This window comes from Microtus pennsylvanicus, chromosome 21 (assembly GCF_037038515.1).
Source record: "Microtus pennsylvanicus isolate mMicPen1 chromosome 21, mMicPen1.hap1, whole genome shotgun sequence".
In the NCBI taxonomy this organism is placed as follows: domain Eukaryota; kingdom Metazoa; phylum Chordata; class Mammalia; order Rodentia; family Cricetidae; genus Microtus; species Microtus pennsylvanicus.
This window is the reverse complement of record NC_134599.1, coordinates 20,379,886-20,407,196: the sequence shown is the minus strand read 5'-3', so window position 1 is coordinate 20,407,196 and position 27,311 is coordinate 20,379,886. Positions and strand designations below refer to the sequence as shown.

Below are 27,311 nucleotides of genomic sequence, written 5' to 3'. Positions count from 1 at the left end.
TTTGGCTGCACACTAAATCTTGTCATAGACTCTCCTTGAACACAGGGACTAGAAAAACCAAAGACGTTCAGGATGCTGCCACCACCTTACCGTGACGCAAGAGGGTTCTCCACTTTCTTATTTGTGACGTAGTCCCTGTCTGTATCTGTGCTTTTCAGATTAAAAACATACCGAAGTCGAGGGAGGCATCCCAGGTGTGTAGCCAGTAGAGAGCATCTGCTAAGGCCCCTGTGTGTCCTGACCAAGGGCCTCCATGACACGTGGCTCCCTGAGAGGAGCCAGGGAGTGCCTCTATCCTTCCTTCCCCAGTTCACTGGCTATGCAGGTAGACTAGATTACTTCCCCCACCCCCTCTGGGCACCCTACACGACGATCTCATCTGTTTTATGGGTACATGCTTCCTTCCAGGCAAAAAAACGGGTTTTTTTTAAAAAGTTTATTTCTTTATTGTAAAATAAAACATTTTTTGGTTGTAAAAATACTTGGAAGATCCAGAAAAATGCACAGGAGAAAATACTATTGCCCATAATCCTCCCTCTCAGACTTTCCAAGATAACCATAATATTTTGATGCATTTCTTCTAGCATTTTCCCCATGACTCCATATTTTCAAGGAAATGTATAACACATATTTATCAAGAATGTTAACAGAGCTGTCACAAGGGGAAGAGAAAGAAGTAGTGTCATTTGGCCTGCCGTTTACACTTGGCAGCCTCCGCAGCTGTGGCTGGGGTCACGTCCCTGTGACTCTACCCATTTGTCTCCCTTAGAGTGGAATCAGGTGTCATAATTGCCAAATGTGGTGGAATTGATTGACCCCCCCCCCACACACACACTGCATTTGCTATCCAGCCGGTGAGAAGCCTGGCCGCAGCCCAAGACAGGGGCCCCTGTACGAGCATCATTTCTCCAATGGGATGTAGCCAGGTATGCCCTGGAGAGCTTGCTAAAAGACATGTTCTAACCAGCAGCCTGGGTGGAGCCCTGAGCATCCCTGCTTCTAAATTCGCAGACCACTGGGGGGTACCTGGTCCCTGGAGCCCATTTTCAGTGACAAGAAGTTAAGGATTAAACCTGTTTCCTTTTCTTTCCTTCCACAAATGGATATTAAAGTCCTGCAGGGGGCCATGGACTCAGTAGGTGCTGGGGTTGAGTAAGAAGAGGTGATAATCCAAGGTTGAGACCAGGCTAGTAGCCTTGGCCTTATGGGCCAGCCTCAGCGATGATTTCCTGGCTTGAGCCTAACCCATCAGGGGTTTCTATCTTGACCCGCACCTACACCAGCTCCCCCCATAGCGCCTTTCTTACAGAGCACATTGCCCCATGTGCTTAAAATGATGGACATCCTCTCGGCTCCCCTCTTCCCTTCAAGGCCATTGGCCTGCCTTGTCTTGCTGCCTCCTCTGCATTTATTTAGACAAAAAGAAATAGGACCCCACCCCTAGCAGCTCTAGTAGGCCCTTCCTTACAGATAGGGAGGACCTGTCCCAGTCCCCGACCCCAAGGGTAGTTCCAGCTGCTTGTTCCCCTCCCCCAGTGACTTCCTCTGGTGTGGGTGTAAATGGCAATAAGTAAAACCCCTGCCACAGTGTTTATCTGCGCAATTTTGCTTATAGGTGTTTCCACCCCTTCCTTTATCTTACCCCAAAAACAACCCTATCAAATGGAAACTAATGCGCCCCCCACACACACACACTTTGCAGAAAGGAAACCTGGTGGTGGTGCGGGGGGGGGGGGGTCCTAAGAAAGGAATGACTGTCCTAGAGGAACCCAGCAGGAAGAAAAGGCTTGGTCTAAAGCCCCTAGGTTTCCGCACTACTGTGACGCCAGTACCTGAAAGGGCTAGGGGCCGGGCATTCCAAGCCCTTGCTCTCCCCTGACTCCTCCCACCAGCCTACCCGCTTCCGTGGTGATCCTAGGCTCCCAAAGTGCGGCCTGGGAAGGTCTCTCCTAGGTCACTGCCCTACGCCAGTCGGTTTCTGTACAAGAAGTGTATATGGGATCCCTTGAGGGTGGGAGTAAAAAATAAAACAGAAAGATCTCCTTAGCTTTTGGATTTTTAATCAGAAGAACACGCAGGGCTTAGGGGGAAATGATTTCTTCAGGGGGGTATAAATGGGAAGAGAGTCTTAGAGTCAGTGACAGCCTGTTTTAATTTATAATTCTGCCTCTGTGTGAAACGCACAGAGAATCGAGGGGGAAATGAGTAATAATTCACTAAGGTGCTGTCACAGCCAGGAAGCAGGAGGGCTCTCATCCACGGCGCTGCCAAGAAGGCCGAGTTAGAGGAAGGACATGGAGAGCGGGGAGACTCTCGGAGAGCTTGGCTCCCACACGGAGACAGAAACCCACTGCCTCCTGAGAGCATGGCCTGGAGCTGCGGGGGTTATGTCGGAGTAGCCTAGCCTAGAATAGCCCCCCAGCTCTCCTGGCCGAGCACATACCCAGAGCCATTCTCTAGGGAAGCTAGAGGAAGCGAGGTCTCTTTCCTCCCGTTTCTGGGGCACCCTGGGAAATATATGCCATAGAAAGCTGATGCAATGGGAAGGACCATGGGCCCCCTGCTGCTGAACCTTCAGGCGATATAGAGGCCACTTTAGCTGGATTATTTAAGCAGGCTTGCCTAGGTGATGTCACTGGAATGAGGCTTCCCCAAACATCAGCTGCTTAAACCAACATTAAGAGCGCCTGTCCCATGAGCACTGAGGTGGGCGGGACCTCAGGGACCCAGGCTGGCTGAGGCTTACTCAGGAATAAAAGCCACTGACAGCAAAGGAAGGGAGATGGAGACTGACGTTAACTCCAAGGCTTTTCCCAGATTAGAGCCATATGAGACACCGCAACTTCCACCCCTCTAACCAATGGCACGGAACTCGGCCCATGGCTTCACTTTACGGCCAGCAAAATGGGGCCAGTGGAAGATTTTGAACACTATATGTCTGTGCAGACAGGGGTAATTTAAGAAATTCAAGCCAACCACCCCTCCCCCAGTTAGTGCTCCCTCGGCCACCACCACACTCTTGTCATTGTGTCCATCATTACAGATGTATGTTATCTGTCTGTACATTGTCCTCTCTTGGGCCATGTTCTTAGTGGATCAGCATTAAGAGTATGGAATTGAGAAGCAGACAACATGGGTTCTAGTTAGTCCCAGTGGGATGACTCTTGACTGTTTGAATTTGTTTAGCATTTCTGAGCCTCTGCCTTGTCATATACAAGACCAAGCTGTGGAGTTATTATCACCATTTCACTTATAAAGAGGGATCAGATAATCACTAACCAACATACACACACACACACACACACACACACAGGAGAGGGGGTGAGGGAGATCGGAGTCGATCTTCTCATTGGGTGGCCACCATTGATGAGGACACCTTGCTCATCCCTGGCTAATTTGCTTTGTGTTAGCATGGTTTGCCATTAGTGTACTGGTAATGATGGTGTTGCACAATCTCTCCACAGGTAAACTTCCTGCTGGTTTTTACTGTAACTTTGAAGATGGCTTCTGTGGCTGGACCCAAGGTCCACTTTCACCCCATATACCCCGGTGGCAAGTGAGGACCCTAAAGGATGCCCATTCCCAGGACCACCAAGGTACCACCCTCTCTTTCCTTCTCCCTGGTGTCCACCCCAGCGTCATAGTAGATAGATAAGAGACATAGGATCCTGACCTAGCACCCCGAGGCATCTCCTCATGTGCAGTATTCTACTCGAAGCTGACCTGGGATGCTCATACCCAAAGCTGTCCTGGGATGTTCACACCCAAAGCTGACCTGGGATGCTCACTCTTAGCTGATCTGGGATGCTCACCCCCAATCTCCTCTTCATCCTTTCCTGAGCTCTAGAATTATTGAACATGTCCAAACTCAATGTCCCCTTTTATTACTTAGATGTAGAGCTTTGATGAGGGATTAGCTGAAAACCAGCAGTAATAATCCCAATAAAACCAATCTTTTATTTAATGCTGAGGTCCTACCAAGGGTCAGACACATAATGCATTGGGAAATAGAGAAAGCCATAGCCCCCTTTGTGCCTAGAAAGACTGGGAGACCTTGTATCACTTGCCTGGGCTGTGCACTGGGAACCTCACTCCATAGCTGGGTTATTTCTTGTGGCCCAGGCTCCTCAGACATCTCCCACCAACTTCAGCTGGTAATAACTGCCTTCCCCTCCTTGGAGTCTTTCTCACTGTTATCCCTGCTCAGTGCCAGAAAGGCATGCCCACCTTCATCAGAGATGGCTGATACCAACCCAGAGATACCAGCTGGAGGGGTTAGAAACAGAAGATCAGTAAGACTAGTCTGGCTGAAGAGAACCTGGCTCTACCATTCAGCCACAGTTCAGTCTTGATCCATTGCCAAGGACTAGGCAGAGACAGGCTCATGTGCCTCCCTCTAGGAAGGATGGGGCTGGGGACCAGGCTCTGTCTACATCCTTCCTACTTTGCATATGCCCTCTCTAGGTGGAGACACCCTCTCCAAAACCCCTCCCTTCCCAAGCAAACATTCCACACCTTGAAGGTTATTTAAAAAACACTACCAGGAATGTGTGAGAGGATAGTGTTCAGGTCCACTATGATGGACCCCAGAGACTGAGTGTCTCTGCCCTCTTGGGACCTAGCTACAGCAGACAGAGTTGGCTTTGGGCTAGGACGCTTGCACAGTGGCCCTGTTACACGGAAGGCTGAGTCACTGCAGCCAGAGTGGAGTTCCACAGAGGCCACTTACTTGATGGGAAGGGCCCAGGAGCTCCTTATTCTTCTACCCTTCTTACTTCATGTTACTGGCACCTCAGTTCCTTATCTGCAGAAGCAGCTGAGAAGAGTGGGACCCACATGTCCCATATACCTGCTCCCACTTTGATTTCTCCACCTGCAAAGATTACCCAGTCATGGTGGATATGTCCAATGATAGGGCTCTCACCACCTCTCCAGTAGTGGACCTCATTGTCTCAAAAGTTCTAAATCTCAGGCCATTTGTCCTCAGCTCCAGGACATAGCTACATTTTCATAAGTCCTATCCATGGTTATGATGTTGTGTACACTTGTAAGTTCCCTACAAGTGCAGTACATATGACTGATTGATCTTTGTTCATCTGTCCAACCTCAACTCTTTTGTCATGAGCTTTTTGATATCTTTGGTCTGTAGAGACAGCTCTGCTCTGGACCCACCCACATTCATTACTCGGCAGCAATTCTATATCAAACTTTACTAAGAGATGAAAGAAGGTAGAAACGAAGGACTAGAGACACGTTTGGGTCTTTGTGGACCACTGAAAAGATGGGAGCTCTCATCTCCATAGCACCGTAGTTCCTAGAGAGCTAGACAGTTTTCTTCCTCCCACCAAGATGATGGGCATTTCATCATCTCCCAGATTTTCAGGCCAAGTGATACCGAGGAAAGGCAAGAAATTAGCTTCCCTGGGAAGGGCATGGGCCACAGGATGACCTGGGTCCTGGAGCAGGGTGAGGAAAACGAAGGTCATGAGCCTACTGGAAGGCAAGGACTGCAGAAACCACACATGAGGGGGTCCGGGGAGTCCAGCCTGCGTCCAACTGCTCCTGGCTGATGACTTTGAGAATATAGAGATGTGGCAACCAAGTGCATGGTGCGGGGACCTCCTAGGCAGTTTGGAATGAAGGACTTAGCTGAGGTGCCTATCCTCTGTAGTCAAGAAGGCAGCATCCTCAAAGATAGGCTAACTCAGAACCCTGTACGGTCAACTAACCGCACCCCTCCGTGCATAGTGCTGTAACTCTTTTCCTCCCTCCCCAGGCCATGTCCTGTCGCTCAGCACCACTGACGCCCTCACTTCTGAAAGTGCAGCCATGACCAGTGTGACGTTCCCTGCACCGATGAAGAACTCTCCATGTGAGGCAAGTGTCTGGAGTCCTCTAGGTCCCTGACTTCTATTCCCGTCCCTTGGTCAATTCCAGGTGATTCAAAACAGATTAAGAAAGTAGGCTGGGTATCTGGACTTAGCATGCTCCTGCGGGAAGACAGGAGAACGGTTTCTGCCATGTTATACGCACATTGCGTCTGCACACACGGTGAAGTCCCGTCAGCACAGAGTCTTAATGTCCATCTACACCCAGCTGCACCACACTCTTTGCAGTAGGACCTTGATTTAAGCAAACCCAGAAAAATATGTCTTATAATAGGCACAGTAGAAAAGAGTAATAGGATTCCCAAATCTTTCTGTAAATTCCGTTTTCAAAATATCAAGCTCTTATAATGCATTTTGAACACAGCACATTACTTTCCTAAGACATCAATGGCATTTTGTCCGGTACAACAAATGATTCCTGAAGCTGCTGTCTCTTGAGTATGAGGCCTTGAGGTCTGGTGACATGTTCTTTAACATATGAGTCATAGTGTCCATTGGCCAAGAAATGCACATAAGACTCCCCCGCATACACAATAGCTCAATGTGCTCTCCCTCAAGGACCTGAATCTGAGACAGCTTCCACTCTGACTTCCTGTACCATTTATCTGGGCAGCTAACTGACCTTGGAGCATCAGTTTCCTTACCTGGAAAGTGGAGATGCTATTACTGTATCTAGGCTAGCCCACATAGATGAGGATTGACCAGGTTAAGACATGTAAGGGGCTTAGGAGGCCAGAGGAGCAAAGACAGTACTATAGTCATAATGTTACTACAGTGCCTAGCAACCCGTGTAAACACAAGGAGCCTGGTTTCTGCCAGACGTGAGACACAGAAGACAGACCATACCTGGGGACGTTTGCACACCCCATGGCTCCTACACCTTCATCTTGCACACCACAGAAAACCTTACTCAGCCAATCATCTTCTTGTGGAAATCTACAAAAGAAACTCCCGTCTGAATTAGTTTTAGCTATGCACCCTCTAGGTGGCATGTTTCCTCTCAGGCTGTAGCTATTCTAAAGCTAAGCAGGCTTGCATCCTCTTCCGGCTGGTAAAAATCCCAGGAAGGAAAGCTTTAGCCGGCAGAAGTACGCAAGACTCCCCTTGCTAAGGGCCCAGATTCAAACCCTCCAGGATTCTTGTCAAACAAAAACTCAACCATAAAACAAAGAACAGACGCATACGAATGATTTTTAATCAAATGAATAGTTAAAGCAGAGACTTAGCAAGCAAACACATGTGTTCATAGCTGCCTAACCTTACAGCTATGCAAGTGACCCCTCTTGCTTCCTCTCTTCTGCCCGTGTTCTCTTGCAGGCTGTATATCTCTGAGCCACCTTTTTTGGAAGGAGTCTGGGCAGAAATAAATAGATTCATTAAAACAAATTGTATTGGAGAAACCCTGGTATCTGGGGCAGATGGTGGGATTACACGGCCACTGGTGATATGTCTCAGAGCAGGCAGGTAGAGGGGAAGGCTGCTTGGGAGGAAACCTGAATGAAGACAGATGGCCGGCCCACCTGAGAGGACAGGAGGCTCCTTAGGAACATTTGGTCTTTAAATTTATTCTTTGCTGGGTTTAATATGCGCCTGATTTCAGAGGAAGAAATGTCAAAGCGAAGCGATATTTTCCTAATATTCTGTCACTTCTGTGATAACCTTTGAGTTGATCAATAGCTGCGCCAGGTTTCCTTGACTTTCTTTTTCCTTCAGTTGGATTTGCTCTAGGCGGTTTCTGTTGTTTCCTGCCCTTTTCCAGAACTTGGCTGGGCAGGCGCAAAGGAAGGAAAGGAGTGGGTCCCCGTGCCCACGTTCACATCATTCATGTCTGTGTATGTGTATGCTACCATGACTTCACAGCCAGCTTTCCACACTGTCGATCGTCTGGGGTTGCTGGGCTCTCAGCATTAAGAGCAATGTGTTGTTGTTGGGGGGCAGGGCAAAGAACCCAAGCAGAAATGTGTGTGTCCAGGTTTATAACATCTGTCATTCACTATACCCAAATCCTTAGTGTAGAAGGTACGAAGTGGATTTCTTTCTCCCGGGTAATTGTGATCAAATAGCGGGGACACCAATGAATGTCACATTGCTGTGCAAGGCCATGAGCTTGACTCGGGTCTGTAACCTCATATCTCCTGAAAAGGCTTCCCTAGATTAAGAGGGCTACTAAATGCGGGCTGGAGAGATGGCTCAGTGGTTAAGAGCACTGACTGCTCTTCCAGAGGACCCAGGGGTTAAATTCCCAGAACCCGCATGGCAGCTCACAACTGTCTCTAACTCCAATTCCAGAATCTGACACCCTCACACAGACTTACATGCAGGAAAGACACCAAAGCACACAAAATAAAAATTAAAAAAGGGTTAAATGCTAGATAGAGATATGAGGGATGTTCCCAATGAGGGGCAGATCCATAGGGACTGATAGCCTGGTTGATCTGGACTTCAGGACTGATGCCTAGGGTAGCGTACCTTCTCTCCAGACACCCCACACCCATCAGTGGATTCCCACAGAGAACTGACGTCCTCTGACAAATTTCCCTCAAAACCTAGAAATAGCTGACTATTAAGTCTGTGTTTCTCCGCTTGTATTCACTTGGGAAACGGGCAAATAAGGTTTCTTGGGATTCACTTTTGACTTCCTAAAAGATGTCTGTATCTAGGTCTCTGTATCTTCAGTCTTCATCTTTGATGATATAGTTGTTGGCACTGGATCGTGAGATTTTGGGGGAGGACGGGGGGGGGGGGCGGAGGGCTGTTGATGTGCCTGCCAATGGTGAGCAAAATCCATCCTGAATGCGCACAGAGCATCCCCCAACACCTTCCACCACAAACAGGGTATCTTACCAGATAGAAACATAAGTCAGGAAAGAAGACAGAAACGGTGGAGCAGAAACAGAGATGGGGGAAACAGAGGGGCTGGAAAAGCGTATAGAACCAGGTCAGATGCCCCACCAACAATGAAGACATGGCCAACAAAACCAGCTGGGCCTTGTGCCAACCCAGCTTCTAGAGCTTTCCAGATGCCTCCTATGCCCTCCCTCTAGCTACCTACAGCCACTACTGCCACCTCTCTTGCCCAGCCACTACCATAGGCACCACGCCTCCTGCTCTTTGCACAGCTGCACATAAGGCATGAATATTTAAAGACCCCTGCCTAGCCCAGCCACAAACAGAGAGAGCAGTGTGGCCCTTTTTCGGTTCCTCTTCCCTGCCACAAGCAATTCTCTGCAGGAAACTGGGGAGCCACTTACAATATATTCTGATTTTTATTTTATTTTTATTTTTATTCCACTGAGCTCCGGTTCAAATAATTAAAGTTGCCAAGGGGGAGGGAAGCCTTGCCGTGGCTTTCATGTGCCTGCGTGCCGTCAGGCCTGCTCCAGTCTGACTTGGCTTTGAGACATTCTGATGTGTCTAGCGTTGCAGCTGCTACTAATACAGAGCAGGACAAGAGAGGGGCAGGGGCTGTCCCATCCCTCCCCCAGCCTTCCACACATCCTGAAAGGCTGACTCTCTCAACAAGCCCTGTGCGGTTTGAAATTCTGTTTTCTTTGAATAGCCTGCCTGTGACTAGAATATTTTAAGCCATGTTCTCTGGCCAGAAGAAGGCCTGGGGCGGGAGAGAGTAGGTTTCTCTCATTCCTTTCCGCCCTCAAACATGGGAGCAGTTTTTCCTTCATGGGCTGCAGGAGTATGAAGGACCCAGGAAGATGAATGTGATACACCAGCTCTTGTGAGGGTCAGTTCCCAACTGCTGGTTTGCTGACCTCGCCGGAACTGCAGCTCTGTCCTTATATCCAAGTGCATGTGAGCGCATGCACATACACATATGCACTTGTGTTCATGCTCACATGTGCACATGCACGCATGCACACACTCATGCATGCATACCCATGCCTGCATGCATGCATATACCCAAAGGTAACCTGGAACACATCCTTTCCATCCCGAGGTCAGCCCAAGGGATGAAAATAATAATGATGATAATAACTTTAATTCGCTGCTGTGGCCGCTAAGCCCAAACAGAAGGTCTTCTGTGGGATTCTGCCATGTCTATGTGGGCTCTCTGCCCTAAAAGGAAGGAGACCCACACTCTGTGTCTTTAAGACTGGCAAATGTGACCTGGACAGATGTGGGAAAGAAGACTAGCATGGCAAATTCCCTTCTGCCATCTTTCAAGCTCTGTCCACACCCCGCTAAGAAAAGATACCCTATAGTGATTGTCCCATAGAAACCGTGGACATTGCTATTCCCTCATGGGGTTCCTATGCTATTTGCTCCCTGTCTGTGCCCTGGTCTTAGCCTTATGTGCCTAGACAGTGTCAGCTGATGAGAAAGAGAAAAGCGGCTGCAAGCGACCATCAATTGTTTAGATTTTTAAAGTCTTTTCTGGTGACCATACATGGAGCTCTTCCTTCAACGGCGTCTCAGCATGAGACTCATCAGTGTTGACCAGACTCAAGCAAAGCTGCCCCCATGTCCTTCTGAGCAGACAGGAAAGGAAATACAGGGGGGACTCTCCTAATGCCTGGGTTTTCAGTTTCTCAAACTTCATGGCAAAACAAACCTCCTATGGAAACGCAACAAAAGAAAAAAGGATACCAAGAATAAAGAGGCTTGAAGGCTTGATGCAGAGGAAAAACTAAAACAGTGGGGGCTCTACTTCCGCAGCCTCTGCCCAAACAGGGTACAGACAAGGCAATGTACAGGAAGAGCCAAGAGCTGATACAGCCCATTTCAGAGAGCAGATTCTATGCATGTCCATGTCAGAGTCTTCTCCACCCATGATCTAGTTTAGAGTACACACCAGGTTGCCCCAGAGAGGGAAAAACTCTTCTTAGCAAGACAGAAAAGAAATATACCACAGCCCCAAAGCAACACGATAAGTCAAGACCAATGGTCAGACCTCCTGATCCTGAGCGTCATGCTGCCCTGTGGAATAGATGACACCTTCTTAGCGTAGAGGGGGCTGATATGAGCCACCATATGCCTGGCATCACAATTGCCTATCCGGAGCTCCACCACCCACCAGAGGGATTCTCACTTGTAGAGGCAGAAGGAACAGCACTCTGTTTGTAATAGGAGCATTGCTGTTCCCTCATGGGGTTCCTATGCTATGTGCTCCCTGTCTGTGCCCTGGTCTTAGCCTTATGTGTCTAGCCAGTGTCAGCTGATGGGAAGGAAAACGGCAGCTGCAAGGCCTCCTAAACTTGATTCTAAATTTCCATTTCCAGAACCCACACAGGTCCCACGAAGAGGAAAGTTCCGCCCTTCTCCCGCCTCACCCATTGTCCCCACTTAAGAGGTGATCCCTAGCAGGGTCTACCCGAGCCCCACCTCTGTTCTTGTGTGGCCAAGCAGTGCAGCACACTTTGTGGTCGAGGGAGAACTCCTCTTGTAAGCCCATTAGGGACTAGCACTATCTAGAAGGGACTGGAGGGTAATATCACCTCCTTCCCTCCCACCAAGCACGAGGACCGAGATACCCATTAGGCAGAGCTCCTGTGGGTATCCAGCCACATCTTATCTGATGCTCAGAGGTCTCTACAGATGCAGTTCCTCATCTCAGGAAGAAGTCATCCCAGTGCCCAGGCTTCAACCTTTGCCTCAGTTAGGAGCAAACACACTGGTCTAGCCAGGGGCTGTTCACACATTCACATTGATGCTTTCTGCATATTCAGTATCTTTGGGGAAAGCCATTTGGAAAACACCTTCCTTCTGCCCTGGGACTAGGGTCAGGAGCACAAGCTGGATCTATGGCATCCATCTGGATTATGCATTCTCTGTCCAGGAGAGCATGAGTTGGAGGTCAGCAGGAAGTATGAGGCCTCTCTGGCTCCTACAGGATGGTGCAGTCATCTGAAGTAAGTCAGAGCAGCATGGGAGGAGCTTCAGGTAGCTGCCTCCCCTTCCCCATATCCCACAGACATACTGTCTCCTGTGCCTGGGGAGATCCAGCTGGCTCTGTATGGAGCAGCACCCCCAGGGATGGAGACACTAATCTCAGAAAGCCTTCAATAGGCAAATGCTTTTTGCTTTGGGTAGGTAGGAGAGGGGACTGGAGTGGTGCTGGAGGCACTTGCCAAATGGCTTTTCTGAAGGCCCATGGTGTGTGCCTAGCATACAAAGCCCTCCTTTAGGTTTCCAAAAGCAACTATCCTGTAAAGGCATCACTGTAGTGAGACTCCATTGTACATCAGGGAGAGCAGAGCTGCTCCTTCTGCCTTACACTGGCCCTGGGAGTGAACGGATCTTCTCTGTTCTACATATGAAGAAGGCTGGGTCTGTGGGCTTGACTGCTTAGACTACTTAGCTCACAGACATCTATTGGGAGGGTGGAGCCAGTGGCTAGCAGAACAGGGATGCTGTGGTTTGGAGAGTCAACAGGGTTGAGCCAGCAAGCATTGATCCTAACCCTGCTTGGAGTGGGGAGGGGCCACCTCACAGACGATCCTGGGACTCTTTCTGGAGTGCTTACTTCATAGGAAAGAGAAGAGAAGTTTGCTTTCAGTAAGCGTCCAGTCTTTGTGTTTCTGTGTGTCACTCATCTCTGTTACCCTAAAAGCAAGTCAAACATCTCAGAGCCTTCAGAGACCCGCATCCTTGGCACCTATGAGACAGAAACCCGCCCTCAGCCAGGCTAGAAGGGACTCTTTGTGTATGTAAAGTTAGCTCAGGATGGGCTTCTAAACCCTGGTCCCCTAGTACCCAGCTGGCTCCTGTGCTCAGCATTTTACTTCCATCGCCTCTTTATCAGGACAAACTGGTAAGAGGTGTGACCATTTCCTGATGTAGAAACTGGGGCTCAGAGAGTTCAATGTCTTGCCCAAGGTCAGTCTGTTGCCTTGTGGCCTAAACCAGGTCGGTCCAATGTCAGATCTCTAAACACTCCAAGGTTGCTGAATTCAGTGTTGGTCACGTGGGTTTAAATCCCATCGCTGCGTCACCAAGGACCCATCTGACCTCCATCTGACCTCTGGCAAGTCATGCCTTCAAATTGGGGGGAAAAATGCCTGTTTTACTGGCTGTGTGAGACTGTTGCTACCATCAGAGGAGAACAAATGTTGTAGTCCTCACGATGCTATAATGAATGGAGGCGATTATGGCCCTTCCCCCTCTTCCTGCCATGTTCGGATGCAAGAAAGATCTCCGCTAAAGCCCACTGTGTGCTCTCCTCCCCTCAGGCCATCAGCAATGTGTGGGCAGGTTGCGGGAATTGTTCTACTAGCAATAGTGCCAGAACATGCTGAGAAAACCCACTTTATTAATAAATAATTAAGTAAGTAAGTACACAGCCCCTCAAGGAGAGGGGCTACGAAAAGCCTCTTCCTTGTGTCTCAGAGACCTAACAAAGAAAGGTCTATGGAGACTTGTGAGGCGAAGTAATTCTTACCTCAGCACACGGAGCTAAGAAACTGGAGACCAGCATTCTGTCAGCCCCTCACTGTGATGTGTTGAGCTCTGCCAGGGTACATGCTAATTGGCTGAAGTAATCAACAGCCATTACAAGTCCATTCGGACATAATTCATAATACCTTTAAGCCATCCGAACTCTGGATCTATAGACACGCACACACTTCCTTGAGGTCACAGTCTTCCCAACAGCTGTCCATGAAGGTTGGAGAAATGTTACCTACACTCAACCCCGCTCCCCGGAGGAGGATTACAGGTCTGTCTCCCAGCATTGTCTCTAAAATTTATAGAGAAACCGGCTCAGAGGAAGCTGTTTGTCAGAAATCATACCAGTATAATCTTGAAGAAAAGATCATCCTCTTTCTATAAAATAGAAAGAGAAGAATGGAAAGAGAATTCTCTAAAGAATCTAGGAGGGAAAAAAAAACCCTAAAATCCTCAACACAGACTCTTTCTTTCCACCCTGTTCTGTGCCATTGCTTGCTATATCTCTAGCTTGGGTTTCCTACCTGCCCTTTCTCACACAGGAGAATAAACCCAACATTTACCAAATATCTTTGCTAAGCTGAGCCAGGGACTCACAGAATCTGATTAAATCCCTGCAAGGACAGCACCACCAACTGACCCCACTCTCAAAGACCCTGAGGCTCTGAGATATTCTATAATAAGTAAAACGAAGCATGATTAACAAAAACTCAGAAGTAGAAATTGAGGTTCAACCTGAAGACCAGAAAAGCAAAGCAGCCAGCCACTGGCTCTTACCTCAGTCCGAAATGGCGATCCTGCCTCCAGGAATCTCAGAATGAGACTGAGAGCTGTCTCCTCCCATTTTACAATCCTCTCTAGTTCTGGGATTAAGGGTGTGCAACACTACCGCCTGGTTCCTATGGCAAGCTATGTGGCTCCTGGGATTAAAGGTCTGTGTCATTGCTGTCTGGTCTGTAAGTCTAGCCAATGTGGCTGTTTTACTTTTCTGATCTTCAGGCAAGCTTTGTTTATTAAAATACAAATGAAATGCCACGACAGTAAAAGACATGCCACTGTCTCTGAACCAGTGCCCCTGCTCTGCCACCTCCTCCCTCACAGCTCCTCTCTCTCGGGGGCCCTCACAAAGCCCACAGCTCAGCTGAGAGCACTGACCCTTTTCTGAGGTGGCAAAGAGAACTTTTTGTTCCTACTTTGCCAGCAGAGTCCTTCCTATGCCTTTCTAAATATAGCGTTTATTTTTCTGATTATAAAGGTGTGTGATGCTCATTTGAGAGCATTAGGGAAATACAATGAAGCATGAATAAGGCGGATGAAATTGCCCAAGACTGATATACTTCCAAATGAAGAAACAAAGACCTGGACACAGAGACAATTAAAGAGCTATATAAATTTGGGGTCTTCTCTCTTTGCTTGTTCTTGTTGCTCATACATCAGTATTCCTCCTCATAAGCTTGATTTTAATAATTATATATCCTAAATTAATTTTAAAGTTTTTGTCCCAGTTATCAAATTTTGTAGATGTTCACTCTAAAAAAAGGGGGGGGGGATAAAAAAGCAATAATTTTTATTGGTGGTGGAACATGCCTTTAATCCCAACACCAGGGAGGCAGAGGCAGATGGATCTCAGTGAGTTCAAGACAAGAGTGGTCTACAAGAACTAGTTTCAGGACAGGCTCCAAAGCTACAGAGAAACCCTATCAAAAAAAAATACAATAAGAAAAGCAAATATCTGTGACTTCATAGCCTTACTATCCAGGGATCCCAGGTTGTTGGGTATTTTTTATGAGCAATTTACATGAAAAACAATCTGAAAAGTCCCTGTCTGGGGTGGTCCCTAACAATGTTTTCAAGAAGAAATTTGATCTTTAAACCTCCTAAGTAGCCAGGAATCCAGCATTTCTTAGATGTCTATAATTGCAAGTACTTGCTAACATCATATTTTGTCTGCTATCAGAAAAAAAAATCTGCATCTGGCCAGCCTCTTGCTGTCTTGGGCTGATTTTTCCATTAGGCTATTTATAGAGCATTGGTGTTTACTCTCTCCAGGTGAATTAGAAGATGGAGAACAGAAAACAGTGGATTTTTGCCAGGAGTCAATATTCTCAGTTCAAGTTAATGGGATGCCACACTGAAATCAAGGAATTCTTAAAATTATAAGTTCATACCTGGAATTTCTTCTGCTATCTTAGGTTGGAGAAGAGCCCTGAGCACTGTGTTAGCTGTTTTTCTCACTGTTGTGACAGAATATGTGACAGGGAACTGTTAAGGGAGAGAGACTTTCTTGTAGCCTGCAGCGTCAGGGTGAGAAAGGTACGGCGATATTCACGACGGTAGGAGGGGCTTTTGTCATCCGCAGTGGCCGCGGGAGCGTGAGGCGGCTTGCTCATATCTCTGTGGATCAGGAAGAGCTCAAGCCAGAAGCAGAGCCAACCTGGAACCCTCAAGGCCAGCCTCTGTTGTCCTACCTCTGCTAGCTACACCCCATGTCTGGAAGGTTCCCCTAGCTTCCCAAACAGCACACCATCTGGAGACCCAGAGCTCAATACACGAGTCTAGGGGAGAGAATTCACATTCAAACCTGACAGCTTGCACCCAGTGCCCCTGATAGCAACTCTAGCCTTGGGCATCTATTCTTGGGCACATGACCCCTGATGCAGGGAACATTTAGAATACCTGATCACGCTCCAGTCAAGTTCATCTTTGCACATCTTTGTCTAGTAGAGTGTGTTTCCCTCTACTTCTGTGAAATGCACAGTGAAGCATCCTTCCTTGATTCGGGGCTCTAATAGTGGGAACTCCCACAGCCCTTTGGTAATTTGAAAAGCTATAAAAATCCCCTCCCCACGCATTTTTTTCCATTTTCAGGGGAGGGGTGCGGACGCTGCAGGCAGCATGAACAATATTTGCTGCCATTGAATCTTTCAGCCTAAATTCTACTACGATTTCTTTTCCTTATGAGTTGAAGGGATTGTTCTGAAACAGACATGGGGTATGCATAGCAAACGCGGGGCACATTCTAGACATAAAATTGCGGTAATTACCTCTGGAGGAGGAAAGGGCCATAGAGAAATAATAGCATTAGGCCTAGCCACAATGCTGGGCCTGCTTTACATACAGAACTTTAATTAATAAAATGACAAACACTGGTACCACATAATTGGAAAGTCTATCAGGCCCCACCCAGAGGCAAGGGGGAAAAACGGCCCTGGTGAAAGGGCCAGCTGGAGCCAGGAGATATAATTGCTGGTGGCACGGTCCCGGTGGCGTCTCTGTTCACTTGTCTCACCCGCTGTCTGCATGCAAAAGAGTTTATTAGTCAGAAGCTGCCGTTTATGCCATGTATCTATTAGAAAACATCCAGAAGGATTAAAAAGAATATATTGTTACAAGCTTAAACAGGTGGGGTTTTTTTTATAAATTTATATTTATGCAAGATTCTGCATGCTTGTGTAAATACGCATATACCACTAATTGGCCGACAGGGACAATGGTGAGTCATGGCTTAAAATTCACTGTCTCCCTAATGCCTCCTATCTCAGAGTCTTCAGATAAGATCTTGTTAAAATAGGGATTCCAGTTCAGCTAAGCCGGGTTGGGATGGGAGACCCCATACTTGTAGGAAGTTCCCAGGGGATGCCAACATCGTTGATGCAAGGACCATGATTCATGAAGCAAGAATCTAAGCTCCTAAAGCTTTAAGGATTGCCCCGACATACTACATATATGTGCAGCATTGTGTGGTAGAAAGAATGCATACAGGCAGGGTGGAGTGTTCCGAGCCGCGGCATTTGTGTTTAGTGTCCGTGGGTGACTGACTTCACTTCTCTCTATCCCAGATTCTTTTTGTGAAAAGTGGGTACCTAGTAGCCAAACTTCTGTGGCTGTAGAAAATAACCTGCAAAAAATAACGTAAAGGACAGAGGATTCTTTTTGGCTCGGGATGTCAATGGTCTTAGTCTATGAGCTGACACTATTTCATGGCGATCCTTGGCCAGATGAAAACAGTATAGAGGAAGGGCATGGCAAGGGATAGCTGTCCTCTCTATGGCAGCCAAGAAGCAACGAGGAGATGTAGAGAGGGTCCAGGACATGATGCACCCTTCAAGGCACACCCCCAGTGACACACTTTCTCTAACCAGGCCCCACCTCCTACTTTCTGTCCTCTCCCAATGGTGCCATCACACACAAATAATTCATTCATGAAGTCAATGTTCCTGCTACATTTCCCCCAGTGATTATGTCTACTGACTGAGCACCAAGCATTCAATACGTGAGTTGTTTGTGGTGGGGGGAGGCATTTGATATTCAAACCACAACAAGCTGGGATAATACCTCCATGAGTTGGGGGATGTAGGTACAAAAATAAGACATTCTGCGGGAAAATGCAGAATGCAGCTTTCAGGCATTCAAAGTCAACTAGAAAATGACTCCATTCTTCACTCCTCATATCCACTTATGAGTGAGTACATACCATGTTTGTCCTTCTGGGTATGGGTTACCTTAAAATGATGTTTTTCCTGTTCCATCCATTTGTCTGCAAATTTCATGAGGTCATTGTTTTTTATAGCTGAATAATACTCCATTGTGTAACTGGACCACATTTTCCTTACCCATTCTCCAGTTGAGGGGCATCTAGGTTCTGGCTAGTATGAATAATAAAGCTATAAAGATAGTTGAGCAAGTGTCTTTGTGATATGTTTGAGTACCCTTTGGGTATATGTCCAGGATTAGTATAGTTGGGTCTTGAAGTAGATAGATTCCCAATTTTCTGAAAACTCACCATATTGATTTCCAAAGTGGCTGTACAAGTTTTCCCTCCCACCAGCAGTAGAGAAGTGTTCCCCTTACTCTACATCCTCTTCAACATAAGTTGTCATCAGTGTTTTTGATCTTAGTCATTCTGACAGGTGTAAGATGGTGTATCAGAGTCGTCTTGATTTGCATTTCCCTGATGACTAGGGATGTTGAGCAATTCCTTAAATAAATGTCTTTCAGCCATTTGAAATTCTTCTCTTGTGAATTCTCTATTTAGGTCTGTACCCCATTTTTAATTAGATTATTTGGTATTTTGATGTCTAGTTTCTTGAGTTCTTTATGTATTTTGGAGATCAGCCCTCTGTCAGATGTAGTGTTGGTGAAAATCTCTTCCCATTCTGTAGGCTGCCATTTTGCCTTATAGAAGCTTCTCAGTTTCAGGAGGTCCCATTTATTAATTGTTGATTGCAGTTTCCGTGCCACTGGTATTATGTTCAGGAAGTAGTCTCCTATGCCAGTGTGTTCAAGACTACTTCCCACTTACTCTTCTATCAGGTTAAATATAACTGGATTTAAGTTGAGACCTTCGATTCACTTGGGTTTGAGTTTTGTGCAGATCAATAGATATGGATATAATTGCATTCTTCAACATGATGACATGCAGTTATGTCAGCACCATTTGTTGAAGATGCTTTCTTTTTTTCGTTGTATAATGTTTGGTGTGTGGATTTAGGTCGGGGTCTTCTATTCAATTCCATTAATCTACAAGTCTTTTTTATGCTAATACCAAGCTGTTTTTATTGCTACAGCTCTGTAGTAGAGCTAGTATAGGATAACCAACCTACAAGTCACAACCTCAGAGAAGCTACATAACAAGGAGGACCAAAAGCGGCATGCATGGATTTCCCTGGGAAGGGGAAATAAAAGAGATCTCCCGGGTAAAATGGGGACAAGGGGAGGGGAATAGAGGAATGGGAACTTGAGGGAGCAGGTTGGGCTGGCTGGGTGTGGGAGGTAAGTTGGAGTCAGGATGGAGAGGGAGAGTAACCAAAGAGACATCTTGATGGAAAAGATTTGGGGGTTAGGTAGAAACCACGGAAGCCCCCAGGAACTCACAAAGATAACCCTAGCTAAGATTTCTAGCAATCGTGGAGAGGGTGCCTGAAGTGGCCATCTACTGTACTCAAATTAGTGACTACCCTAATTGCCATCCGAGATATTCTATCCAGTAACCGACGCAAGCAAATGCAGAGATCCACAGCCAAGCACTGGACTGAGCTCTGGGAGTCTTGCTGAAGAAAGGGAGGAGGGATTATATACACCAGGGGGATCAAGGTCATGATGGTGAACCCACAGAGACAGCAGGCCTGAACTCATGGGTGCTCATGGACTCCGAGCAAACAGTTAGGGAGCCTCTGTGGGACCAACTTATGCCCTCTGCATGTGTGCGACAGTTGTGTAGCTTGGTCTGTTTGTAAGGCTTCTAGCAGAGAGATCAGGACATGTCCCTGACATTTGGCTGGCTTTGGGGTACTTGTTCCCTATGCTGGATTACCTTTCTCAGCCTTGATGCAAGGGGAGGAGCTGGGTCCTGCCTCAACTTGATGTGTCATGCTTTGTTCCACTGGGAGGCCCATCCCTCTTTGAAGGGGAGGTAGTGTAGATGGAAAATGAGAGGAGAGGAGGAAGGGGAAACTGAGGTTGGTGTATAAGTTATTTAAATAAAATTAAATTAAAAAAATAAAGAAAATGACTCCATACCCTATAAGCCACCCAGACAGAAAGAAGTATTAAGATTAAATTCCAAGAATGTTTTGTGCCTGCCATGGGCACGGGAACTTGCTGTCAAGTTGCACTGAGTACAGTTGGCTTGAAGAATCTACATCAAGTGACATGCAAGGGGCTCTTTATAGCTGGATAAGAGAAATGTAAATCATTAAGAAGAGCTACAGCCTACAGTCTGCTTTGAAACTTTATCTAAATCACCATCTTAGTGCTTTTAGATACAGCAACTGAATGGGATCCTCGGTAGTCTTGACATAAGTCCTCCAGTTCTTGGTACTGAGAAGTTGGTGAGCCGAGGAGATGACTCAGCTGGTGAAATATTTGTCTTACGTACCTGAGGACCTAAATTTGGTCCTCAGCATCCCTGTGTGGCGGCTTGTTCTTGTAATCCCCTCCATGAGATGTGGAGACAGGCAGAGATTCCTATGGGTCACTGGCTGGCCAGTCAAGCCTACTTTGTGAGTTCCAGAACAGGGAGATACTCTGTCTCAAAACAAAACAAAGACCAAAGCTAGCAAACAACACTCCAGCTGTCCTCTAGGCCCTGCATGTACCCTTGCCTGTGCATACATGTGCACCTGTACATGCACAAACACACACACACATATATATATATACGCACAAAAATGAAGGTGATAAGGACCTTGGTATGCAGGTCGAAGAGGAGACAATTCTGACCCAGGCTAATCCTGCTCAGCCTCAGCCCTGGGACCTCACTGCCTGAATTATCCTCAGTCTCACCTGGGAAGGCCATGTGACATCCCGTGAAGGCCTCTACTGAGAGCTGTGACCTCCCCCTATTGGAGTGTCACCTCGTTCTGCTTTGGTAACTGTGGACATATATAAAGCCATTTCTTGGTGATAGAGAATGGCTTCTAACTTCAAGTCTAAGATGAAAATGGACCCCCTCACTGGGAGAGCCAAGCTATTTCCTTCATTAAGTAGTCCCTTCTCCATGGTGGTCTCACTTCAAAATCACCTGGAGGGACTTTAAAACCTACCACTAACCAGAACCTTCCAAGACTTCTCAACTGAGAGTCTCTGCAGTGGAGCCCAGACACTAGCAGTTTGGAAAACTCCATAGGTGTTTCTAACTCACAGCCCGGGTTGAAAAACCACTGATTTCACGTTTGGTTCATGGTATCACATTTATTATCTCACTCAGTCTCCATAAGAACCTTTGAAACTAGGCAAGGGAGTGGGGGCTCGGAGGAGGTGAGGCGAGAAGCTTGAGGTGGCACAGTTAACATGCCTCAGTCTCGGAGCACAGGCTCTCAGTTCACCCTTAGTCCTCAAGCCAGGAAACTAGAGCAGTTTGAAGAGCCCCGAGAGAGCCAGAACTGATGCAAAGGCAGTTGCTTCCAGTGAATTCTGGAAAGGTGGTAAAGGAGTCATAGAAACGCCAGGGAAGAGCCCCGGAGGCTGCCCTCTCCCTCAGCACCTCTCTGCAGACTCTGATTCAGTAAGTTTGCAGACAGCCCAGAGAGTCTGCCTTTCTAACAAGTTCCCAGGTTAACACTGCAGGTCCTAGGGTAAGGATCAGGCTCAGGAAGGAAAAACAGCAAGAACTGGCTCAGAGGCAGAAGCTAGAGGTCACAGGGGGGTAGCTGCGGATTAGAAGATCTGTTCTGGAACGCTGCGTCTTGAGGAAGCACACGTGTGTAGACGCATCTCCCTGCAGACTCAAGGATCAAGGAATATTGAATGGTGCCGAGCCCGTTTACTAATGGTTTACTGACTGCCAGTTCTCAGTCTTAGTTTAAGCTTTCTTTATCTGTTTCTGAAAACCTGCCACTACGGTGGCATGTCTTAGATTTCATGTTGACTCTAGGTGTGTTTTCTGTTATAAATATAAGCGGTCCCATATTAAGATGAAAGGAAAGTTTACTTGGCTGTTTTAACTCTATTTACACATCACTCTTTAGAGTTTGGAGGAATGGCTTTGGTGACTGAAGTCTCGGGAATGCCAAAGGTCTTACATTGTCTTGTGTCTCTTGTGTGGACTACCGAGTGGCTCTACAGCACTCTCAGACAACACTATTTTCTTTTTCTAAAAAATATTTATTTATTATGTATGCAATATTCTGTCTGTGTGTATGCCAGCAGACCAGAAGAGGGCACCAGACCCCATTACAGATGGTTGTGATCCACCATGTGGTTGCTGGGAATTGAACTCAGGACCTTTGGAAGAGCAGGCAATGCTCTTAACCTCTGAGCCATCTCTCCAGCCCCAGACAACACTATTTTCAGTCTAACTTCCAAGTTATATCCCAATAGGAGAGTAGGGAAGTGTTGCATGGGATGAACCACAATAAATATTTTAAGTATTTATGAATATGGAGATGATCATCTCAGAGGCTGATGACATGAAGGAACCTTATGCATTTCCTTAGAGGTCTAAGAATGCTTCAAGCCAGTCCCCCACATCTCTATCTCTCTCTTAGACGCACACACACACACACACACACACACACACACACACACACACACACACGTGTCTCCTCCTGTCTCCTCTCTCTCCGTTCCTTTCTCACTCCTCTATCCACTCTAGAGTCTCTCTCTTCCACCCTCCAGCCCTGATTGAACTAAAGCGTATTCATGGAAGATAGAGAAAGCTCTGTGCGTCCGTCTCTGTCACATACACGTGACGCAGTCTGGGGGCTCCATTAGTATTCACTGAAGAGCTAGCACGTTGATTTCCTTAGATCATAAAGGACCATGACTGCCTTGATTTTTTTCCCCCCAGTGGAGAATAAGAAACCATTGAAAGCTGTCGAGCTGAGTCACAGATGACAGGCAGCAAAAAATACGACAAAGGTCCACGTGAGGTTTCAGAGGGGAGAGGGCAAGGAAGGGGTCCTTTAGGAGCCATGGCTGGATTCAGAGGGTAGGTTCTAAAGGCAAGAGCGGGCCTTCTGTTGTTGGGATAATGAGGAACTGAAGCGAGAAGCCAGTCGGGGAAAGATTGAAGAATGAATGGAAATGAAGCTCGGTGGTACTGTGCTGGCCTGGTCTGCACAAGGCTTTAGGTTCCCTTCCTAGCATAAAAGAGAATAAAAAGGAAGGATCATTTACTCCCTGTGACTAGATATGTGAACATCTAAGCAGAGGCACAGGAATGGGTTGCAAGCCAGAAGAGCCACAAGAATCAAATAGAAGTAGAAGGTATTTTTTTTTTTTTGGAATGGGTGAGATCTGATCCTTTGTGGACAGAGGAGATGGAAGCAGCAAGTTTGGAGATGGTGGATAAAGAAGGAGATCAATTGAAAGGGCAGGGCCTAGAAGGTGGTGGAACAGGAAACCACACAATGGAGAAAATGAAGAATTCCTCTCTTCTAGGACAGAAGCAAATGGATAAGCAAGCAGACACTTAGGCTGGGAAGGGGAGGCGAGAGTGAACTTTCTCATGGAAGTGGAAATCACAACAGTGCATCAGGAGCTGGGGCCCAGGACTGCACGAGGAAGAATTTGAGCTACCCAACGTGTTAGGTGTGCCCAAAAGTCAAATGTAGAGATGTACAGAAAACAAGGAAGTAGCGTGCATGGTGATACTTCCTTGTTTTCTGTACATCTCTACATTTGACTTTTGGGCACACCTAACACGTTGGACTTCCCACAGGACAGGGAACCCTGATTGCTTTTCGGGCTGGGGGGAGACTTAATTGGGGGAGGGGGAGGGAAATGGGAGGCGGTGGCGGGGAAGAGACAGAAAACTTTAATAAATAAATAAAAAAAAAAAAAAAAAAAAAGAAAACAAGGAAGTAGCATCAGCCACCAAGGGCACCGAGGCACAGCAGTCTGACTTTACAAGTCCAGATCCACTGTGTTCTGGGGCCAGATGAGAGACGTGTGAGTGGTATGTCCCAACCAGGACACTGCAGGCCATAGATGATAGGAAAGAGAGTTTCGTATTACCAAAGGTAGACGTAAATTCTCCAATCAATGGCATCCAGACATACAAGAAAACTGGGTAGGGATAGAAAAAAATTGACAGATTCATTCAGTTACCTTGGGAGGTTTCATTGGAAGCAAGTATTTGTCCTCTTGGAAAGGTATCTGTGAGAAGGCTATCTATGACCGACTACAAATCAGACTCACCAGACTGGGACCCCGGGGTCCAAGCAGGGCTTGGTTAGAGACAGGTTTTGTAGGTAGGACACTGTGAATTGTCAGACTGCGGTAGCCAGTGGCACCGTCCTCTTCAGTCACACGGTCAGGCAGCCGCCAGGGAAAGGTTAGGAGACGAAGGCTGGGAGTTACAGAGAAGTGTCTCTTCACACCAGGAGAACCCAAGAGCCATAGCTAATGAGAACTCAGCGCGCTTTGCCTTTCTCTCTCCAGACACCTTTTTCATTCAGAACCTGAGCAGGGGGAGAGTTCTTTTACAGTTCAGCTGTTGTTTGAAGATTATCACGATCAGACACAACTTCTATTATCTCAAACCTCAGTCTGTGGCATGTACTGCCTCTGAACATGACTACATGTAAAGTTTCTTAGAAGATGATTAGTAACAATTCCCTTCTAAACCTCTAGGGAAGAGTGCCATAGAAACCTTTCATAATAACACAACAAAAACATACGCTTGCAGCTTCCTCCTGGCAAAGCAGCATCCTCGTTTGGGAAGATAACTATATTAAGAAACCGTGATATATAGGGGTGTGTGTGTGTGTGATTTTTACCTACCAACATGTGATCTGACACTGTTCAAATAAGACTTGCAATTATTAGAAGGAATACAAAAAAAATCTATTATACCTAAATTGAAAGAAATTGAATGAAAAAAAGTTCCTCACATGAAGTCACATAGTAAGTTGAGTCCATAGGCAGAATCTTTGGCTGTGCTGAAGGAAGCTCACTGAAGAGCCCCACTGATCCATGGCGGAGGTAGACCCTTGTGAAATTTGGGGTGATAGCATCAACCTCAGTAAGGCCTCAGAATTGTTCACTGGTGGTCCCAACTCAGATCCGTGAACTTGAGCAGTGAACAAGAACAGGCAGTGGGCACCCGGCTGCCCTCGCTGGATCGAGTCTGGTGAGCCTCCAACAACGTTCTTTAAGCCTCAGCAGAGAGCTCCAGGAAGGGTACTGGAGGGTTTCCATCAACACTAACGTTTTAACTGATGCTTCTCTCTCCGACAGCTCCGCATGTCCTGGCTTATCCATGGGGCGTTAAGAGGAAATGTATCCCTGGTGCTGGTGGAGAACAAAACTGGGAAGGAACAAAGCCGAACGGTCTGGCATGTCGCCGCCGATGAGGGCTTGAGCCTGTGGCAGTGGACAGTATTGTCGCTCTTGGATGTGACTGATAGGTGAGTTGCTATCTGCCCCGCCTACTCCGCTTTACTTTACAAGTGATGAGGTAGGATGGTCTCACCCTTCCCATACCCTTTATCTAAGACATTTTCTTAGTTATTTGACTCATGGCTATGACAAAGCACCTGACAAAGGCAACCTGAAGAAGGAAGGGTTTATTTGGGCTCAGAGTTTGGGGGTTTAATCCACCATAGTGGCCATAACTTGATAAGAGTGTGAGGCAGCTGCTTACCTTGTATCCACAGTGAGGAAGCAGACAGCGACAAATGCTGGTTAGTGCTCAGCTGACTTTCTCCTCCTACTTCAGTCCGAGTAAATGGACAGGTTGAATGGTACTGTCCGCATTTAGATTAGATCTTCCAACCTCAGTTAACCCCATCTAAAAGTCTTTTTCACGGAAATGCCCAGAGGTCTGTCTCCTAGGCAATGCTAGGTCCTGTCAAGTCGGCAATCAATATTAACCATCACAAGCGTGTACACGCACAGGTTTGCACAATCCCCTGCCCATTACTGGGAGTGCAAGATTCTTCAAGAGATGTTGTGCTAATGAACACTCATCTCCTGTGGCTCTCACCTGGCCTGATTAGCTTCCTCCAGGATTTGCCTGCAGAAAGAGCAGAAAATGAGGCACTCGAGCTCCTACCGAATAACACTCAGGTTTCATGTCTCCATGGCATTTCCTCTCGCTTGGTGGCTGTTGCCTTCCTTTCCCATTTGCCAGTTTCTTTTCCCTGATTAACAACAAAACCTTGGTAGGTGAGAAAGAATTATCACTATCCCCTACTACTCTCTGAAAGAGGAGAAGCTGGAAAATCAAAGGAGCAAAATACCCACAAGTTGGCTTCAGAACCAAGACCGAACCCAAAAGCTCTATTGCTTCCACCCCAGAGATGGGTTGACTAAGGTAGATGCCAGAGACTTCACTAAACAAAGATGAGCTTCTGCCAGGGACCCTGGTCCTCATTGGATTTGATTACTAATGACCTCTGTGACCTTGGACAAGATCCTATGGTCCTTCGCACCCCAGTTTTCCCCCTTCTGACTGGATAGGGTCAGGTGACAAGATCTTCACCTCCACATGGCACTGGATTGGAGCAGATGCCCGTGGAGTTCAGCTGCCCCTCGTCTTCCTAAGATGGCACTACCCTGCCACCTGCAGTCAGTCTGAAGCAAGCCGTGCTGGAGTAAAAATGACTTGGCACCCTAGCAATCCTGTGACGCTCTACCGTGCTATGCTGAATGTTCCGTGGGTGGCGCAGACATGGTCTACAGTAAAAGACAGGGTGGGGTCATTTCTGCAGAGAGGACTGGGAGGGAAAACCGTTTGATATTGGCTAAACATCATACTCTACTGTTAGGTGAAGCCTTCAGAACAGTCTTACCGAAGATACTCAAATTGCCGTTCTGGTGACCCCACCTCTGAGATATGAGGACCAAAGACTCGAGGCAGGGTAGGGAGTGATGTGTGTTGTCATGAGACTTCCTAAGTGTGGGTCTTGGCTTTGAGTTCTTCTCCCAAACCTCAAAATGTGCTGTTCCCTGCAGTTTCTAATGGGAGCTCTCCTGTGGTAGGGAGAAGCCTCCTCCCAACCCTGAGCGGCAACCACCCACTCCTTCAGATGCACGTGGCATGATGATCAAAACCCATGGATGTCCCCAGGCTCAATGTCCCTGGGACAAACATATTTAACTAAAGTGGAGGAAGACTTGTGGGTGCTGCCTCCATAGGCTGGTCTTTTATTCTTTGGAATTGTGGAGGGCAGGGGGGTCACACATGGGAATTGGAAACTCTCTGGAGATGCTGGAGCCCTCTCTCCTGGGAAATGTAGAATTAATTCCAATGAATCAAAGTGTTGTTTCTCCCCTCTCTCCACAACCCAGCAAGCTCTCTCTTTCATGGCCGTCCCAGGAATTTAAAGCAAGTCAAATGTTGACTCTGCTCACTCCTTTCTTCTGAAGGTTCCTTTGAAAGAGACTTTGTTCCCAGCCTTCTTCTCCTGCCCCCACCCCACTCCCAGCTGAAGGCAGTTTAGCACACTGATATTTCCATGCTATTTCCAATATTCATACCAAGACCAAAGTGTCCAGTGAGGGCTCAGACAAAACCCAGCTTGGTTCTAAATGCATTGTGACCTAGTTCCTGCATAATTACGGGTTGAGGGGGGGTGT

General features: G+C 47.1%; 1 protein-coding gene across 1 annotated transcript in view; it reads left to right on the top strand.

Moving 5' to 3' along the window:
- Positions 1–27,311, top strand: part of Alk (ALK receptor tyrosine kinase) — a 726,297-nt gene that overhangs the window by 603,199 nt on the left and 95,787 nt on the right. The window contains exons 7-9 of the mRNA XM_075955828.1: positions 3,465–3,596; positions 5,777–5,877; positions 24,969–25,138. Coding sequence (XP_075811943.1) covers positions 3,465–3,596; positions 5,777–5,877; positions 24,969–25,138 — 403 coding nt within the window. The remainder of the gene's footprint in view (positions 1–3,464; positions 3,597–5,776; positions 5,878–24,968; positions 25,139–27,311) is intronic.